This window comes from Topomyia yanbarensis, chromosome 3 (genome assembly GCF_030247195.1).
Source record: "Topomyia yanbarensis strain Yona2022 chromosome 3, ASM3024719v1, whole genome shotgun sequence".
Lineage (NCBI taxonomy): Eukaryota > Metazoa > Arthropoda > Insecta > Diptera > Culicidae > Topomyia > Topomyia yanbarensis.
In genome coordinates, this window is record NC_080672.1 from 318,891,507 (window position 1) to 318,911,513 (window position 20,007).

Below are 20,007 nucleotides of genomic sequence, written 5' to 3' on the forward strand. Positions count from 1 at the left end.
TGGTATCTATCCACCTTCCAAATATGCTTCCAAACTGAATCCAGAACTAGCTATTGTCTATTTATAATTCACATGGAAGCATATCATCAATAGTAGCAATACATAATTGTAGCCAAATTTGCCAGCTGTTGTTGCAGTGTGCGTCGGTAAGCAACTAAGCACAGTACCGAATTACAATCGACCTGGGAGGCTGGTCTATGTCGTATGAGGGTCACACTATATAACTATTTGGGGTATATACACAGTGTCTAAGGTCACGTACACACTTTTGTTTACGTGCCGTTGGACCGTGGCACGGACACCCACGCTTCTTCGTACTGTTGAGATTAGCTCATTATGAATAGTCTAAGTTAGATAGGATGCAATGTTTTTACAAGACCTAGGTTACATAACGGCAATCGAGCAAGCTTGATTTTGGTGGAAGCAATCCGATCAAGTCAATATTTCGGGAAAAAAATCTCAAGCTGTGTTAGTGCATTTCATGAATTTGTATTTTTTTAGTTGGTCTATCTAGACGGAGGTCTATACGAAACACATATATATTTCACGAGACCCGGCGAAACGGTTTAGTTGGACTATTATGTAACTGAAATGTTACTGCCGGCATACTACCTGGGAAGCACGTATCTATATTTGATGCGGACGACATTTCGTTAATATGAATTAAAGATTAGCACGTTTCACACAACTTTCATATCGGAAATTATAACTGACGGAGTTCATTGGTTGTTGTAGTATTAAATGAATAGTCAATGGCCAGGTGATCGGATGCTGTGAGCTGATATGGAATAACATCTAGTGTGTCTATTTGATTCATGAACTTTGTGATTTCATGGACTATGGTTGTACATGATCACTACACCTGGTATCCAGATACAGTCACTAGCCATGTTATTGGAATTAACCCTATATAACCCCAAAATTCCCCATTACCGCTATAATCGTTTATTTTGAACCCGGCATAAATTCAATATTATTTTTACGTTTTAACGACATTCAATTAGCTAGAGATTACTGGGTAGGGAAAGTTATGAAACTTAGAGCCATAGTACTCAAGTGAGAGCAGGGATGTGAAGTAAATAGATCGGAAAACTAGAAGTGGCAGGGTCATTAGAACAGGCTTAATATCGTACGGGCTTAATCTTTGCCTTCTGTTAATGAGGGTCGAGCTTAGGCAGAATAACTACGAATCACCCGAGATGTGACTAACATAGTCGAAATAAAAAAAGAAAAATTCAATATTAATATTGTTAAAAATTGCACTTAAATTTACCTGAGCGCTAACCGCTAAAATACGGATTTTGAACGCTGCCACAATAATGGGTCGAAAATGACCCAAAAAACAATCGATTGTGGATTGCACCTAGGTTACGTATTCACTGGCCAAAGTTACAAAGCACAACTATAGCACTTACACAAACTAGCTTTTATCCACTTTGAACGATGGTGCCATTTGGAATGTTTCAAAAGAACAGCACATTAAAAAAAATGTGTGGATCGAAGACATTATAGCGTTTGAGGGTTAAGTAAGAACGAGTTTTTCTAAATTTTATCACTGTTGATGTTCTTCGAATTTAATGAAAATATCAGCATTTGTTTGTGCATATATGGAATGGACTTCGGTTAAATATTATATTTTTACTTCGACGGGAAGTGGGGTAAAACGGGCATTGAAAATTTGTCCGAAGAAAAAAGTCGAAATCTTACAATCTCTCTAACTCTGGTTTAAGGACATTATACTACGAAACCAGGCTATCCCACTTCCCCCCTCCTTCCCCTGCCTAACCATGTATCAGGCACGCACAAAAGGGAAAATGCATTTTTCAATACACTAACCTTGCTAGATTGTCACCAAACTGCTACTTAAGGAAGATAGAATATTCCCCTACCGATTGCAATCGAGTTTTTGGAAAAATAATAACCATAGCACTTAATTTGTGCAAAAAGTATCTTTCAGCTGCATTTGGAGTTTCTTCTTGAATCCATCTTATTACATTCTTCTCACATTCACTACATTTTTTCAAACACACTTTTATCACATTTAACGTCAAAAAGCATCAACGAAATTTTAATCGATTATTCACAAAACTCGAAACTATCTACTACTGTGAAAATTACTGTAGGAAAAAAGCCGAAAAACTCGCATTTGCGCTTTTAAATTTTCACTTCGGTTTTTAATTTTATCGCGACGGTCATTAGTATTGGTAAAACAACGCAACCTTTTTGAAAGTGGTGCCAAAACTGATGTTAGAAATTGTTTAAAATTCCTTTTATTTATTTTTATTTCGACTCATGACGGATCAGTCAACCAAATCCAAAAAAGCAAAATTGCTTTAGTTTTGACACAGTTACAAAATAAAGGTTTGTACTGAAATAATAACGCAAGTTTTGGTAATATTAATCTCGAGTAAAATTTGCGCTCCAGGACACTCGAAACATTGTGACGATAGCAGGAGCTAAAAGTAAACACTCAGACCAGGTATCGTAATCAAACGAAATGCCTCTATCGGCGAAAAAACGCTATCCGCGAAATTCGAAAGAAATTAAACCCGGGCCAGGTATCGAAGGATGTTTAGTACTAGGGATATACACGGATATCGTGACATCCGGTGTCTGAGAGCAAAGCGCTATTCTCTGGGTTCTTGCTCCCATGTCTTTAGAAGGAACAAAATTAGAGGTCGCTTGCTTGTTAATTTTTTTCATCGCTCTTTTTGTTTTTAATATATTGTTGTATTAAATTATTGAATTAGTTTTTATTTTGCTTTTAGCATAATAACAAAACATAAGCGGGAATTGCGTTATGTGTCCGGTCAATGACTCTTGGCTGTCAAATAATGAACATTCATCTTGATAGAAAAGAGTGTGCTTGTTTGCAAACTTGTGAAAAGCCTGACGGTTTCTGCGAGTACTAGCTTCATTGTTATATTGCGTTGTATTTACAAGAAGAGTTTTTTTCATAACCTCGTTACCTCCACGGCTCGCATATACCTCGTTACCTCCATGGCTTACATTTATGATTGGCACCTGATAGATCACAACAAAGCTATGACGATATCCAAAACTTTTGCTGAGAAGAGAAAATTACGGTTAGATATGTTTTCCGTGGCATGCAGCCAGGGATGTAATGCACCTCAGAGTAAATAAAGAGAAGAATAAAAAATGCTTTTTGCACTTTTCATGCGAACCACCGCTCTTCTCTTTCACAATAAACCTCTTCACTCCGATGTGTGTTGCACCCATACGTGTATTCTACTCCACGGCTGCACACCTCAAAGAGTAGAAATAAACAGGCTCTTTAGAGTGAATCTTGGTCCCACGCGAACGGAGGCATAGAAGGCAACCAAAAAACATTTTAAACTTCCGATCCGATTCCTTCCGATCAAACTTTATCTGAATTGTAGTTTTATTCGCCTTTCTACCTACTTGCCAGTGAGGGGAGGCACAAAAAAGTGGCTCTTCAAGGTGACTCTTTGAAAGAAATTGTGCAGCTCTTGGTGCACAGATCTTTCTCTTTTTTGTTTTCAAGTAATGTTTAAAATCAAACCAAAATTTTAGGGTAGTTTTATACATATATTTACTTCAAAAATACGAAAAGTTAATCGATGGAGCCTTGAGTGTAAAATTGAACGCATTTTCGCTTGATGCCCTCCATCAAAGTCTTTACAGTGTCATCCGGTACCAGTTTCTCAGTTTTTTTCCATTTTCTTTGTCTTTGACTGTTTTCTTGCTCTTCCGAAGTTCCCGCTTCATCATTGCCCAGTACTGCTCCACCGGGAGCAGCTCCGGACAGTTTGGCGGATTCATGTCTTTTGGAACAAAATGGACAGAATTGTCCTCATACCACTCCAGGACACTTTTAGAATAGTGGCATGGTGCCAAATCTGGCTAAAATAGCGGAGCTTCGTCGTGCTGCTGCAAGAACGGCAAAAGGCGCTTCTCGAGGCACTCAGATTTGTAGATCTCGCCATTTACTGTGCCCTTTGTCACGAAAGGCTCACTCCTCAGTCTGCAAGAGCAGATGGCCTGCCAAATGAGATATTTGGAGGCGAACTGCGACATTTTCTTCTTCTTAAATTTGTCGTCCACATAGAACTTGCTCTTGCCGGTGAAAAACTCGAACCCCGGAATTTGCTTAAAATCGGCTTTTATATACGTTTCGTCGTCTATCACACAGCAGCCATATTTTGTCAGCATCTTCCGTGCCCGAGTTTTAGCCGTCGATTGTTGCCGCTCATCGCGGTTTGGGAAGTTCTGTACCCTGTATGTATGTAGTCCAGCTCTCTTCTTTGCATTCTGGACGTAGCTCGCGACATGCCGATCTTTTTAGCCAAATCACGGCTTGAAACGTTGGGATTTGCTTTAATCATCCGCTTCACCTTTCCCTCCGACTTTTTGTTCTCCGGTCCCGGTTTTCTTCCAGCTCCTTTGCCGTGGTCCAACGTCAACCGCTCCTGGAACCGCTTCAACACTCTGGAGACGGTTGAATGGTGAATGTTCAACATTTTTCCCAACTGCCGGTGCGACAGGTCAGGAAATTCCAGGTGTTTGGAAAGAATTTGTTCTGTCGACTCGCGTTGATTCACCTCCATTTTCGTTGAATCGAAAAACACGACTTCGAGTTTGACAGCATGTAAACAATACACATCAATGAGAAAGTGTGCAAAATTTGGTTGATTTTTACCCAATGGTAAAAAAGTTATGCCCTGTTGAATGTGTCGCAATAATTTCGTGTTCGCCCTTTATATGAAGGATCCAGAAGCTGGAAAGCTACCAAGAGATCCAGCATCGTATCGGCCTCTTGGTAAACTTCTGGAAAGCGTAATTCTCAACAGACTGACGAACTACACCGAGCAAAATTTACTTTGAATTTCCATAAAAACGTCTTATGACTTTCAGACATAAGGATTTTAAATGGATTTTATAAGTCTGTCTTATGATTTGGAGGGGAAATCTTCCAAATCCATCTCTTATTATTTTCATACGACACTCTTATGAAATTTATGAAAATGTCCGAATGAACGCCATAGATGCCCATTTAAGAAAATTGCTGACATTTATAAGCAGAAAACATAGTAGTAATAGTGATTTACATAGAACAGTCTTATGAAATTCATCACAATGATCGAATGAATGCCATAAGTTTTTTTATGGATATTATTGTGCATTTATATAAAAAATAGAACATGGCTGATATTTCTCGAGAATTTTTAGTAGACAAAAAATCAACAGTAAAAATCAACCTTTAGAGGATATTAGGTTTTACACCAACCGACATAACCCCAAAATGAGCCGGATGAACTTCGTTTGACAATTTTCGTTGGTTTGTTTACATGGGAGTTACGTGAGTTTGAATGTAACAGATGGGCACCTGTTGCACTCGAACTCACGCAACTGACAAAGTAAACAAACCACCGAGAATTGTAAAACATGAACATCATTTATAATGAGTTCATTCGTGTGGTCATCTTGTAGAACTAAATTCGGGACAAATGAACCGCCAAGTGTAGATCCCTTCAGAAGATTGAAGAGAAAACTCCCATTAAATATTAAAATTTGTACATAATGAGCAACGCTTCGTCAATATTACCTGGGAAATTGGGCTTAGACAACTGGGAAACTGGACTTGACAACTGAATGATAATGATTCTTACTTCTCAAATGATTTTGATAATTATAAAATACGTGTCAGACACTAATTATATGCACAACTTCTTTCATTTCAAAATATCGGATATCTTCTGTAAAAATCATAACCATGGAAACTGATTTAATGCACACAGTAATTTATTGAATAATATAAAAAAACAATTATTTTAAATTTGTTGAAATTTGACTAAAATTCTCACTTATTTTATTTCAAACAGCGGTAACCAAAAAGTGCTGGCCCGAAACTATTAGCTCCTTTGGCCGTGCAGGTCAGTACTGAATTCATAAGAAACAATTATGAACTTTTCACAAAAGTGACGTTTATGAAAAACAAAATATAATTTTATAGAATCAATAACAGATCTCATATTGGTTTCATGAGAAAAACTTATGAAATTCTTAAACGCTTATATTGGAGCAAAATCATAAGACTTTTATGAAATACATTATTTGTACGTCTATGGAGTGCATTAATAAAGATAAATGAATTCATAAGCCTGCCTATGACATTCTAAAGCGTTCAATGGCATCGTCAGAAGGCTGGTTCATATGCTGAGACTTATGAAATTCTCAGATGCTTTTTGCTCGGTGTACGCTGGAAGTATGAAAGGACTATCGCAGACGGTAGACGCCATCCGCACAATCATCGCGAGCGCGCAGAAAGCATTGAAGCAAAAGAGAATGGATAACCGCTACTGCGCCGTGATAACGATCTACGGGAAGAACGCGTTCAACAGTATCAACTGGGTGGTTATTGCCGTAGCGTTACACAGAGTACTTGTCTACGAGACGAACATGGAGCATAGGTCGATTGGAGTAGCCACCGGAGTACCTCAGAGCTCCATACTCACCTCAACGCTCTAGAATATAATCCAGAGCACAGCGAGAATTCCCGAGGAAGCGGAGATGTTGATGGCAGAGACAATAGGCATCGTGGAAACCTGAACGGCTGACGTCAAGTTGCAACTGCCTCACCACAAAACGGCGGTAGTGCTGGTCAGTAACCGTAAAAAATCCAACATGTCGAGATCTGCGTAGGGGAACACTCAATCCCATCGATGCGTACGCTGAACCATTTGGGTGTGATGGTCGACGATCGAATAAATTACAACAGCCATGTCGAGTGTGTATGTGAGAAGGCTGCGTGGACAACTTACGCGTTTGCAAGGATTATGCCGAACATCGGATGAGCAATATGCAGCATGAGACGTCTGCTGGCGAGTGTCGCATCCTCAATACTTAAAGCGGAACAGGACGAAGTTGACTAGTACGTTTTGCCTAATAGCTGTTTGTGTCGCGAGTGCGTACAGAACGATATTGTCGGAGACGGTATGCGTAATTTCCGGGATGATCCCCATCTGTTTCACTCTTGCTGGAGACGTGGAATGCTACTAGTGAAGGAATACACGAAATGCAAGGAGACTGGTCAGAACGGACTGGCTGGCTAAGAGACAGCAAGAGTGGGACTTTGCGGAGAAAGAAAGGTGCACCGACTTATCCCAAATGTGTCAACGTGGATGCATAGGATGCATGGAGGGTTGAACTTTCATTTGACGCAGCTTTAGTCAGGGCACGGATGCTTCCGGAAGTACCTGCATCGGTTTGGACAGGCTACGTCACCACTTTGCCCGGAGTGTGTAAACGTGCAAGAGACACCGGAACACGTGGTTCGTTCGAAGGGGTATGCCGGGCATGACATTCGACAATATCGTCCAAGAGATGTGCCGTGACGAGCATAGCAGGAATGCTATCAACAGAGTAGTGACGAGTATACTCTCCGAGGTACAGAGGAAATGGCGAAGGGACCAACAAGGTAGTGCCGCCGACCAGAAACCCATCGTGTAACAGCAAATCGGGCTCGGGAGAAATTTCGCTGCCGGGGATATGTCCGCCAGATTAGACTAGAGACTAGACAAAACTGTGCGCTAATTGACTCACAAAACAGAAATCGGTAACGAGAGGAATTCCGCCGCCAGCAAACTCTCAGTTGGGTAGAGTACTGTCGGAAAATATTTAAATAGATCTTGATAAAGTTGGTAGTTAAATGGCTCAAGCAAATTGGAGCTAAATGGCTCATAGAATCACGGACTAAACGAATCACTGAGACAAGAGCTAAATGACGTCGTAATAGATGGAGATGGAAAGCAAGAGAAGAATCGACAGTAAAAAGGATCAAGTGAGGCTCCGAATTGGAAGTGCGCAAAAGAAGAGGTGCAAGCGGGAGAAGGGAGAAAAAAAGAGTAACGAGTGTTTTAAGTGGTTGGGCACACTACAGACCAGGTTTTTGAAGTTTTTCAAACTTTACTATAAAACACACACATACATTGTCCCAAATCGTCCAGCTGAGTCGATTAATATATAAGACTCGGTCCTCCGCGCCTCGGAAAAATCTTGAAAGTTTGAAGGAATTTTATACATTTCTTTTGTAAGAAATAGCATTTTCCTAATTTTATTTAAAAAAAAATCAAAACTTTTGTGGTTATCATGCCATTCTGGCAATATTCTTATGCTCCCTAAAGGAGCTAAACCGGAGCAAACATCCGAATTTATGCAAATGGTGCACAAACCAACTTAAAAATAAGTCTGATGTTTCCTGTTTCGGATTCTCCTCGTCAGTACCTAACAGCTTACTGGGCATCTTGGTAGACAATAAATTTAAATAAAAAGGGTTTTTGATCGATATAGTGGAATGTCACAATTGTCACTGAAGAGGACTGTACATCGTAGTCGAGATACTAATGTAGTACTAGTTTGATAGTGAAATGCAACTGCAATTAAACGGAAGACATCTCTTTTCCGAGGGTTGACAAATAATAAATACTTAAATTCAAGAAAAATTTAACCGCATTATTAATTCCAATTTAGGGAAACTCATGAGATTGATTCAAACTAGTCACAGCTTCATTTCATCTTATAGATCCAAAAAACGGCATCTGGTTTTCTGTATTTTCTTATGATATGCTCTTTATGTAACATAGTTTGTGTTCGATAGTGACTAATCGAAATTAGCACTATAGTTATTCGACACAATCAAACTGGTCAAACTGGATGCGTCAAGGCACTTGTAATATAAGAGCTCTCTGATGATGTAACCACTTCAGTTATTATAATGTATATGTATAATGTAATACATTATTGGCAGAAATACTTATGTTTCACGTGAATGAATTGCATTATTTACCAGTGGTAACCAGTTAGGGCCAATTTCTTCACCCTCGCTTAGCGCTTAAGCCAGGTTTAAACGAACTGGTGAACCTGGTTTAAAAATTAAGCGAGGGTGAAGAAATCGACCCTTAGTTACATAAATATAAATGATAGTTTTTTTAAATTAATAAAATTGTTGTATAAACCCGATTTATGTTCAATTTTACGTTTATTTGCTAATCGCATTAAAACGTATGAAATAAACTAATACATTTAAAAATCACCCTGAATTTCGATGTCGTTAAAATTTATGCCGAATGCCTTTAATTTTTCGAACAGTTTAATACTAGTGTATATTTTGCGCATAACGATGTCATAATATAGTCAAGATACGCATTCTGAAAATAACAGCAGAACGAAAGACGCAAGTTCACTATTTCGATTTTCAATTTCAACTATATTAACTTCCTAAAATTATGAAAAATGCACGTTTAACTGAATGTAAATTACGCAAATCTAGGCTAAGCTAGATAATATTGATGCTATTATGAAGTTGAAATTTTAGGAGAGTAATTATATCCTTGACCGTAGATCTGAAAAAGATCTCAAGCCACAAAAAGTAAAATGGTGAATAGAAAAAAATTGATTGTTACTGTAACAGTAGTCTAGTAAATTTTTTAAGCAGATTTGCTTTTTTGTGAAACAATTTATTCAGTCTTTGCTTTCTTTCAACGAGTGTTAAGAAACCTGAAAGTTCAATTCTATTAAATCTTTTCGCTATCAAGCTGGAGAATGTTTGAACAAAACATAAATCGCATGGTTTAATAAATAAGGGCTACTATAAGAACTAACTGTTAAAGATTGCTTTCTATACAAAAAGATTAGAATACAAATAACAAACGTCTAACATTCGGTTCACGAATGATTCTGAAATTTTGATTACGTTGATCATTCAAGCCTTGCTCTCAATTTTAAGATATAACACATAAGAGATTGTTTTACAACGTCCTTTTGCCACATTTACAATCACCTTTTGCTACACATTGTGTAACAAAAGGGGGTTGTAAAACGAGCTCTTATTTTGGACCCGCCATGGCATACAAAACACGAAACAGCTTAATAGTTTAACCAGATACTGAATGACGATCTATTTTTATTAAATGAATCAGTTTTTATACGTAAAAAGTGAAAACACTTCCTAGTTTTGAAATAAGTTCAATCCACAAGGATTAATTCATTTAATTATTAAATCACAAATGCCATACTATAAGCACAATAAACCCGCTTTGCATACATGTCTTGGGTGCTCCTGAGTTTCTGAAAATTAACGAGATTGAATGATAGTTTGATTAGGACACTTACCGACCAAATATTGTGGAAATGTTTTCACCGTTATCTATTGAATACCATTTATCAAACAAAAGTCACACACGCACCTTTTTGGCTATTTTTACTATGTACTTGCATTCAAAAATGCACGAGATCACGGACAGTTTTCAGTGCCAAATTTCTGTTTAATGAAACAGCTGTTTATGACGTACAGGTTGGGAGTCACCCTGTATAAAATCGAACCGTACGTTTTGGCGATTCCGCTCTACTGTGGCAAAATAGTAGTATTTAAAATAAAAACAGCACCAGTGTTTTCGACTTTTAGACGAGCGCACGTGCTGGTTTTGTTTTATTTTACCGGTTTCTAGTCAATCGAGTTCATTAACAATTTTTATTGGATAGTAATGGAAGAATTGAAGGAACCGTCTCTAGCAAAAGAGGCTGTACTTCAAGTGAGCTCAAAGCTACCGGAGGGCACTCCGACGGTGCAAGGCTACGACTGGAATCGCGGTCTGAACTACGAAGCACTTTTCCAGTCATATCAACATTCTGGATTTCAAGCTACAAACTTAGGAAACGCCGTAAAAGAAGTGAATAAAATGGTACGTAAATTTTATGTTAGTGAAGTATGTATGCTTCATTTCTCTAAATTTTATTTAAATATAATGATGTTCAGTATGTTGATACAATATTTACTTCACATGTGTGTGTGTGTGTGTACAGTGAACAGGAAACCCGAGTAAACGAAACATGATTGCTGAAAATTTATATGCATTAGCCGAATAACAAGAGTGTTCCCGCTACAAAAACCATGGAACAATAAATATTACGGCACTTACTGTTTCTACACTAATTAAGTAGTATAAACTTTACAATATAACTTCCTGTAACGATTCATTTAACAGTCAAAAAAATACGCAGTAAATCAACAATAACAGCCTTCATTTGTGACGGAGAGATTTTTTAAACGAATGTAGTGCGATCGACTCGAACTCCCGTTTGATTTTGATGTGGTTATTAAGAAAATAAATTACAATCGAAATTCATCCTAATGCAGAATAACGCTGTAAATGGCACTATTTCTGAGATTATATCTGACTAGGAATGCTAAAGCTTATCATTCTTGTAGTATAACGTTAGATTTTACAGTAAATCATGAAATTACTATAATGTTACAGTTAAAATTATGGCTTTTTGGAAGTAGAGAATCCTCGGGCTAGCTGGCGGTTGCGCAAATATTATAAAATAACAATATAGTCTTCTGAATTATTTGAAAGACACCACAGTAGTGCCACCATGGTACAAAAAGTTGCTTGTACACTAAATTTTATCGCACGTAATGACAGTTTTCGGTACATAACAACACCTTATAGAGGTGGTAACATTTCTCAAATAGGGAGAAAATTTGCTGAATTTATTATCTTTCCAGCAGGAGAAAATTACATGACATCGTTCTAATGATTGTATTATAATACCCGCATGAGACAACGGTCATTGCCTAGTCTGTCCTGTTCATTGAGAAACTGTTTAGAGGAATAAGGAAACAAAATATTTCGCTGACGAAAATGCTGGAAATCTGATCATCTACTTGTATTTGGAATATTTTTTCTACCACAGTTGCAGAATATTACGATAGTTTAAAGCAGTAATTCTAAACTCAGATGCTGCAAAACCAAATTACACAGATGAACTCCCGCAATATCCTGTACGGTTAACACTGAGTTCTAACTGTTATTTTGTCCACATATTGATTCTTATGTTCCGCGGGCCCGGCAGCATTCTTAATTTTTCAGACAAAAAAACAATTTAGGAAATGACAATTTTGCCCAGCTTTCTATTCTACTACGAAAACTCGTTTAACATTTCATTCTACGGCGCTCGTTAATCGCAGAATGATTATTTGAGATTAAAATCCTTTTATCCAAGAATTTTGAAAATAGCTTAATACACACCCATTTTCTTCGCTGAAAGTTAGCAAAATTTAAATTTCAACCATTTAAGAAATTGAAACCCGTATAAATAAATACCGTTCCATAAAACTTCGGAACCATTTCCAAACTATTCATATAATATTCACCATAATGGGAATACTATTGATATATTCCCTCGTTATAATTCAACTATTAAACTATCATATTCATTTTGGTTACCATTTCGAGTATCTTCCGTGTATTCTATATTGAAGATTTGTATGCTACATTTTACTTTTGTGCCAGATGTTAATATTGCTCTAGCGATCTTTGTTATTCTTATATCTGTTTACCCTGCTCCAAAAACCTGTAGATTAACATGATCCAAAATCCTCTTCTTACAATATTACGAAGATAGCTCAATTAGATAAAGTGTCAGTCCACTTAGCTTTCTTCAAAAGATGGCGTGTAAAAAAATAAAACTGTATCAATCGATGGAATTGAAGAGGAGAAATGGAAGTTTTTTTTTCTCAACTTAATATTTTATGCATCGCTAGATCTAAAATATACATGTCACCATAATCTGTATGGTTCTTGAATGGTATGTTGTCAAAATGTATATGGAAAAGAACATATTTTGGTATGGTTAACAACCCGTTGTTTGTATGGTCGAGAATGGAAAAACCATGGAAATGGTTATGTGCGATATTATACCAGGCAATGGTTAATCCTTTGTTGAACGAACCATTTATAAAATGGTTTTTAAACGTTTCAAGCAATGTTTGGCATATGGTACATTTTTATGCGGGACGATCAAGAATTAAAATTTAATCCATTTGTTAGTTTTTCATTGCTGAAAATTCATCAATTTCATTTATCACACCTTTTGAAGAGTTTAAATTAAAAAGAATTAATATTAAATTGTACTGTTAAAAAATAGATAAACCAGGCTACTGATGAATCCAACCAACTCGTCTGTGAAAGCAACACTGTTCAAACAAGCATTTCCATAAATTGATCTATGCTATGGTCAACATTTACATGAAATTGTTTTCAAACATTAAATGGCAAAGAATGTTCTTTCGAAAGATGATAAAGTCTTTGCGGTTTTTTTTAATTTTTTGCCAGTTTTAAAAAAATATTCAAAATTTGGGTATGTAGTTATGGTTCTCCAAATATGCAAGGTTTTTTATTTCGAAATTCGCCCATTTTTACGAGAATGTGCCGAAAAAGATATCAAACTACGTGCGAAATATTAAAAAACTAATAATCGCCCTATCTAAGCTCAGACATGTGTTTGGAGCGAGTACATGTAGTTCTACTCTGATATATTGTTCTTGAGCGAAACCTTCACGATACTAGAATATTGTAAAGACAAATATTAACAAGACTGCTTTAATATGTCAATCAGATTTGAATTCTGTAGAATAAATATTTTCAAGATACCCTTGCACTGTTGATAATTTATCAATATTTGGTTCATTGTCAATATTTCTGCGTAGGGTTCGCTTTAGAAGTAATAGCGTTACGTGAAAAAGGAAAAAAATCTTAAAAAGTCGAGCGCTAAAATAGAGTATCTACGTCAATCAATATATAACATAGCATCAACACTATACAATTCAGAATCCTTTCTTCATTTCCTCATAGATAACCTGCCGAGCGGAACCCCTGCCAGAGGAATATCAAGATATGTACGAAGAAGATGAATTCATAAAGCGTACCAGCAATTGCACCATTTTCCTCGGCTACACATCTAACATGGTCTCATGTGGTGTACGCGAATCAATACGTTTTCTGGTACAACACAAACAAATTGATTGCATTGTGACTACTGCTGGTGGAGTCGAAGAAGATTTGATCAAATGCCTAGCGCCAACATATTTGGGATCATTTGAAATGGAAGGCAAACGACTACGAGAGCAGGGTATCAACAGAATCGGGAACTTGTTGGTTCCAAACGATAACTATTGTAAGTTTGAAAACTGGGTGCTTCCGCTGATGGATGAGATGTTGGTGGAACAAAAAACCAAAGGGATGCTTTGGACGCCATCCAAAGTCATTCAACGGTTAGGGGAAGCGATCAACGACGAAAGTTCGATCTACTACTGGGCTGCCAAAAATAAGATACCGGTTTTTAGCCCTGCATTAACCGATGGTAGCCTCGGCGATATGATGTATTTCCATTCCTTCCGTAATCCAGGACTAGTTTTGGATATTATTTCCGATCTGAGACGCCTCAATACGATGGCAGTTAAGGCGAATAACTCTGGAATCATCATTATTGGAGGCGGTGTGGTTAAACATCATATATGTAACGCGAATCTGATGAGGAACGGTGCCGATTTTTCGGTGTTTGTAAATACGGCCTCGGAGTTCGATGGTAGTGACAGTGGAGCCAGGCCAGATGAGGCGATTTCGTGGGGTAAAATAAAAAAAGATGCCTCTCCTGTCAAAGTATACGCGGAGGCTAGCCTTGTGTTTCCAATTCTAGTTGGAGAAACATTTGTAAAGGATTATTTCACAAGAAATAAACTGAATGAGAAAAGATAGTGTTAATTTGTTCACATTTTTGAAAAGATTTTTCATATATCACTGTCCACTCGAGAACGCTTAACCCATTGTATCCTAGCGCATGAAATTTCATTCGCCATACGATCCATTTCTTAATACGTATTTATAGTAGAACTTTGCCATCTAACAGTCAATTTGTTTTTAGCCAATGAAGAATTTGCACCCCAATTTTCTTTGTGTATTAAGACATCTGCCGATTTCGTTTATATAATTTATTCAAGCATGTATAGCTGAGGCAAACGGCATCTGAAATTTGTTAACATATTTCAATGAATTTAGTGCTAATAATTCAATTATGTGACAAAACGTTGCCAGAGATGCAAAAGAAGTGTTTTTTATCAGGAAATCTGATGAAAGATGCGAAATAACATACATTTTGTAGTTTATATTTGACGGTATAAAATTCAATAAACGTGATCTTTACCTTTTTCAAAACCATTTCAAACGGTGGTGGTTCCGATCACAGAACTAGCACGTGGGCGTCTGCCCAAGGTATGTACATAGGCTTCTTTGTATGTAATTAACACCTTGAAATGATTTGCCCTCGAAAGTCAAGTAAAACAGTACTGATTGGTTCAGCTGCATTCACACCGCCCGAGCGCCGTTGATAATGCCAGGGGAAAAAATCCGAGTATCGTTTGTGACGGATTCCACTTCTTCAGACTCTGTTGCATCTTGGTCTACGCTACGAAGCTTTCTGCCCCGGTTAAGGAGTTGAACGTTTTTAGCACTATTTGTCTCTTAAGAGTTAGCTTTATGTGTGAAGAACAAGTTCCATTTTCGTCTGATCAAGACTACGCACTGTATTTCTAAAACGGGTCGGCGAAAAAATCAATCACGATTGTGTTCTCCCGCAATAGGCGAAATTTATGTTGTGGTACACTCATTTCACTCGCAGCTGGGGGCAACGGAACTTTTCTGTGTCTATATGTTACACGTATACGTTAGAGCGACGCTGCGCGGCGCGGGTTGTGTTGCTTGTTTGTATGCTGTTCGTAAGCGGTGCGTTTTTTGAATTCTGGACGAGATGAAGAAGCAGACTGTACCCCTGGGTTATAATGAGTCTTTGGTCGTTTGGAGTGAAAGAGTTGAATTGAAAACGAAGTACTCTACCAAAGTTAGGTAGCCGTACCACAGACTAACAGACATAACAATCGAAAACAATTCATCGCGTTTACCAGTCAATTTAAATATATTTTAAGGAGATACCGTTGTAGCATGCAATGATGGCGCTACTGCCCTATGCGTAAGTATACCGGGAACAGACCACAAATCGTTCCTGGACACGAGGGATAATTCACTTGCAAATGATAGTGGAGCTAGTCTGTCGTTATACGCATAATTGTCCTAGGTATATAGGGAATCTCGTAGAACATGGGACAAACATGTGTATAACGGCAGTAGTGTTCTGGCAAAATGAACGGAACGATATCTATTATTTATTTATTGTTTAGTCTTTGACTAATGTCACACAGACTGGTTTCTATAGTAGTTTTTATTCCTATTTCTGAATACATTTTTTGAGATATTCAAATCGAATTCCGGGTAAACTTCCTTAAAATGTCTACTGGTACCCGTAGCTAGTTCGAGGCGAAGAAATTTGTAGAAACTAATAATTTTGAAGTTACCAGATAACATGTAGAATTTAAAGAGACGCTGCAGGTTTACTCGACGGTCCGCAAGTGATTCAAGTCGGATAAGCAGACATTGTTCGGTGTAGTTTGGGAAGTTGAGTGAGGCAGTTTATGGTAAGCTTCGGAGAGAATGGCGAACCAAGATTTTCTTTATTCTTTTCGTATGCACAGCTTGTATTGAATGTTATGGAACCCATATAGAGATTGTGTAATGTGTACTCAAGTATGCTGCGAACTAGTGAGCAGTATAAAGCCTTTAACTCATACACGTTATCCAAAAGCGTAGTGTCTACAGATAAAACAAAGAACGGAAAAGGCTTTCGCGGTGGTTAAAGCTGTGTGATTGTTGAACACCACAGATTGTCCCGACACGTTCCAGAAACTTGTCTATCATCGAGTCGCGAAACATAACCTTCTGTTTCCTAAGGCTTAGAAACCGATTGTTAGTGTCGGACCTTTGTACAGACCATTTGTGTGTAGTAAATATTTTTCCTGGCTGGGATTCGATCATACATTCCATTGTGATTTTTTTTGGTAAGCGGAAGTCACTGTTCGCTGTTGTTATATCGATTATTTTTATTGGAATGAAAATACGTTTAAAACCTTCATTGCTGTGAAGTTCACGTGCGTGAATAATTATTGTACCCTTGTTTGCAAGTCGAAGAAAAAATTCATGGTAAAAGTGTTGTTGTCAAAAATCTACAGCAATGTTCGAACAAAAAGTTGCTATTGTGTTCAATGTGAGAATAGTGATGTTTCACATGTAAACAAACAATTAGAATTAAGAAGTAAATTTACATAAACAAGAGAGCGTGTGATTTGGTAAGCTTGTACATTGAAAAACTGTATATCGTTGGTTTCACGTGCTGAATACTCAGTAGATGTAAAAAAAAACAAAATAAATTTTCTTTCGTGCATTGATCTATTGCTCCTTAACCGTAATATATGCAAAAAAATCCCAATTGGAATATACCGAAATACTTAGAAAATATATTGATTTCTCGCTTGAAAGTTTTAAGAGTACAGTTCGACACAGATCTTTCAATAGGGCTAAAGTCGCAATGTACTCAAATGGAGAAAAATCAGTTTCAATATACGGCGATGCTTTTCTAAATGTAGTTTTTATTGTAGGTATAAATTACTTTATGACCATGTTTTTCCGGAAGCATCTATGGTTAAACCTTATGACAATATAACAAAGAATTTAATTCCTATGTGCTTTTAGTGGGTAGAAACTAAAAAAATGCTTACGCCCAATTTGCATTCCAGTCGTGATTTCGCCCTTCAGCAACCACCATTTGCGGAAGGGCTAAACGGTGTACATAATTTTCATAAGGGCGCGGTAAAAGGGCTAAACTGACTCTGTCTTGCTGGGTAGGGCTGGGTAAATGGGCGAGCTTGACAGTATACTTTTTAATAGGGCTCAGCAAATGGGCGCATAGAAACCCAAAGTAAATGATAGGGCGCGTGCATCTTTTCTTCGAATTTCATGAAAATATCGAAATATTCGAATGTTTATGTGCAACAACTATCGAGTAGACATGATCCTAGTAGATATTGCTTATCATTTATATAATAGAACCGCCGTTTAAAGAATAATTATGTGAATAATAACCGTACGCCCGGTTCTGTCAAAAAATGTAAGTTTAGCCTTTATATTCCATATGAGAAGAAGGGCCTAAGTCGAAATCTCGAAGAAAATGCATGTTTCGCCGTTTTGTTTTCTTTAATTATAAATCGAACTAAAAACCATTTTAACTAATTTTCACCTCAATCTTGTAGTATTTTTGTCGCATAATGTCATAATAGCGAAAACGCAGTTTGTTTACATTTGCGATTTAAGCCCTAATGAAAGATCTATGTCGAGTTGTCGTAATGTAATAATCATGTTATTCCAGGCTGAGTGCATATAAGGATAGTGACGACACTGTCAAAATTGGAACAATGATTATTTGTCAGTATCATTCCAAACGAGTCAAATCCATGTATTTTGAAAGTCGTTTATTCGTTTGAAATATTACTGACAGATAATCATGACAGTTGTCTTCACTCTCCTTACATACACTCTGATTCCAGGGACTAGTCCATAGATAGGCACTTACTTCGAAAACCTAAATGAATTGTTTTCAATTTAATTCAAAAGGTTTTCGATAGTAAATCTTCTGAGGCATTTTGAAATTTTTACTTATTTTGAGAAATATACTGTGATTATAGAGCTAATTTTGAATAGCAAATTGATGACGCTAGAATTTTCTTAATATTGCCAAAATGTTTTTTTAATTGTTTTGTTAAACAAAAATAATGAATTACTCTGCTGTGCGGGGATTTGACTGAGTTCAAATAAGTGTGTGTATATGCAAGTCATTGTTATGAATTATTTTTAGGTTTGCTCATGCATCGTACCAACTTGATGGCTTCTTTTTGTTGGCAATGACATTTTTTTCAGGACGAAATTAAAATAGTAAATTAATTGCATGAAATTATAAAAAAAACTGTATAAATGTTACAAGAGCATACCGTTGAAGCAACAAAAAGAAAAGGAAAAATGTTCAAAATGTTGTCGCTGCAACATTTGTTAGTGGTATAGTTCAGCCTAGTTAGAAGTGGTGAATACCAGAGTTTAAATAAGCTGAATAATGTTAATGTTTAAATAGTTCAGCGAAAGTTTTATTCAGCTTGCATGGGCTTTAATCTGCTTTTAATCAGACAAGTAGTCTTATAGTTCAGCTCCTAATGTTTGTTGGGGAGTATTATATGAATAGTTTAGAAATGGTTCCGAAGATTTCTGGAATGGTATTTATTTATACGGGTAGTTATAACAATGACACTGGTTTTTTAAGTTGTTTATGGTAAACTCATATTTTCATTTTTACTTTAATTTTAATAGTGATTCTGACTATCCCATTGTCAGTCTTTAGAATATTGTTGGAGTGAACATATTCATATTGTCATGAATAACAACAGTATAGTTAAGCGATAATCGATTTTGGTAGTATTTTTTACGATACAAAAGTTTAGTATTACCGATCTCATTGTCATTACTGCTATATTGGCGAACAGTCAAAACAACGACGAAAATCGGATCACAGATACTATAGGATTTTTCTCAGTATATAGGTATAAGAAAGTCTGCATATTTTGATCGGGGTTGCTTACCACAGTAGATTCATTTTACGAGGGCCCATATTATTGGCTCGAATCAAAACTCGTCGAAATGTCAATTGACGATAGGTTCATCCGAAGTGTTCATTTGTGTTTACATTTTGCTAGCGTTGCCAATTTTATTTTGTGTCCACCACCCAATGTGGCTACGCCACATCGCTTTTGAGCGTGCTGTCCGACTTCGCTACCGCTCAGTCGGACTTAAACTAGGGATAGCCCCTATGTTTGAGTAAGCCGGGCAAACGAGTGGATCACAGGTTCGCTTGCTTCCGACGGCGTGTCGGTGGCCACCTCGCCCGGCGGATCCTCAGCGGCTTTGCGCCGCTTCGGTTCCTAGGCCTCGGTTATGCGGCTAAGCCGCATCGAAATGGTACCCCTTAAACATTCTAATTTGAATCGGTTGTGTCACCGGAGCCGGAATACGAATTAGAACCAGCCAGCATTCCGGCTGAGTTAAACTGGGAAGTTTAGTAAAATTTGATCTGGAAATAAAAATCTTCTGGCAACGCTCCAGCACCCCGTTGAATTCTAACGATTTCACCACCTGGGCGCCAGGTTGACGGTATGAAATGAACTTTGTTTACTTTCGACAAGTTTTGATTCGAGCCAAC

At 37.3% G+C, this 20,007-nt stretch overlaps 2 protein-coding genes across 3 annotated transcripts in view; one reads left to right on the forward strand and one right to left on the reverse strand.

Moving 5' to 3' along the window:
- LOC131689615 (UDP-glucose 6-dehydrogenase) overlaps positions 1–10,303 on the reverse strand; it is a 64,526-nt gene extending 54,223 nt beyond the window's left edge. The window contains exon 1 of one of the 2 annotated variants that reach the window (XM_058974828.1): positions 10,153–10,303. The gene's annotated coding sequence lies outside the window, so the exon portion shown is untranslated. The remainder of the gene's footprint in view (positions 1–10,152) is intronic. The other variant, XM_058974829.1, reaches the window with a different exon arrangement.
- Positions 10,304–10,397: 94 nt separating this feature from the next.
- On the forward strand, positions 10,398–14,579 carry LOC131688069 (probable deoxyhypusine synthase). Its single transcript, XM_058972222.1, has 2 exons — positions 10,398–10,721; positions 13,677–14,579. The coding sequence occupies exons 1-2, from the start codon at positions 10,524–10,526 to the stop codon at positions 14,577–14,579; spliced, it is 1,101 nt and encodes a 366-aa protein (XP_058828205.1). The 5' UTR covers positions 10,398–10,523.
- The last annotated feature ends 5,428 nt before the right edge of the window (positions 14,580–20,007 follow it).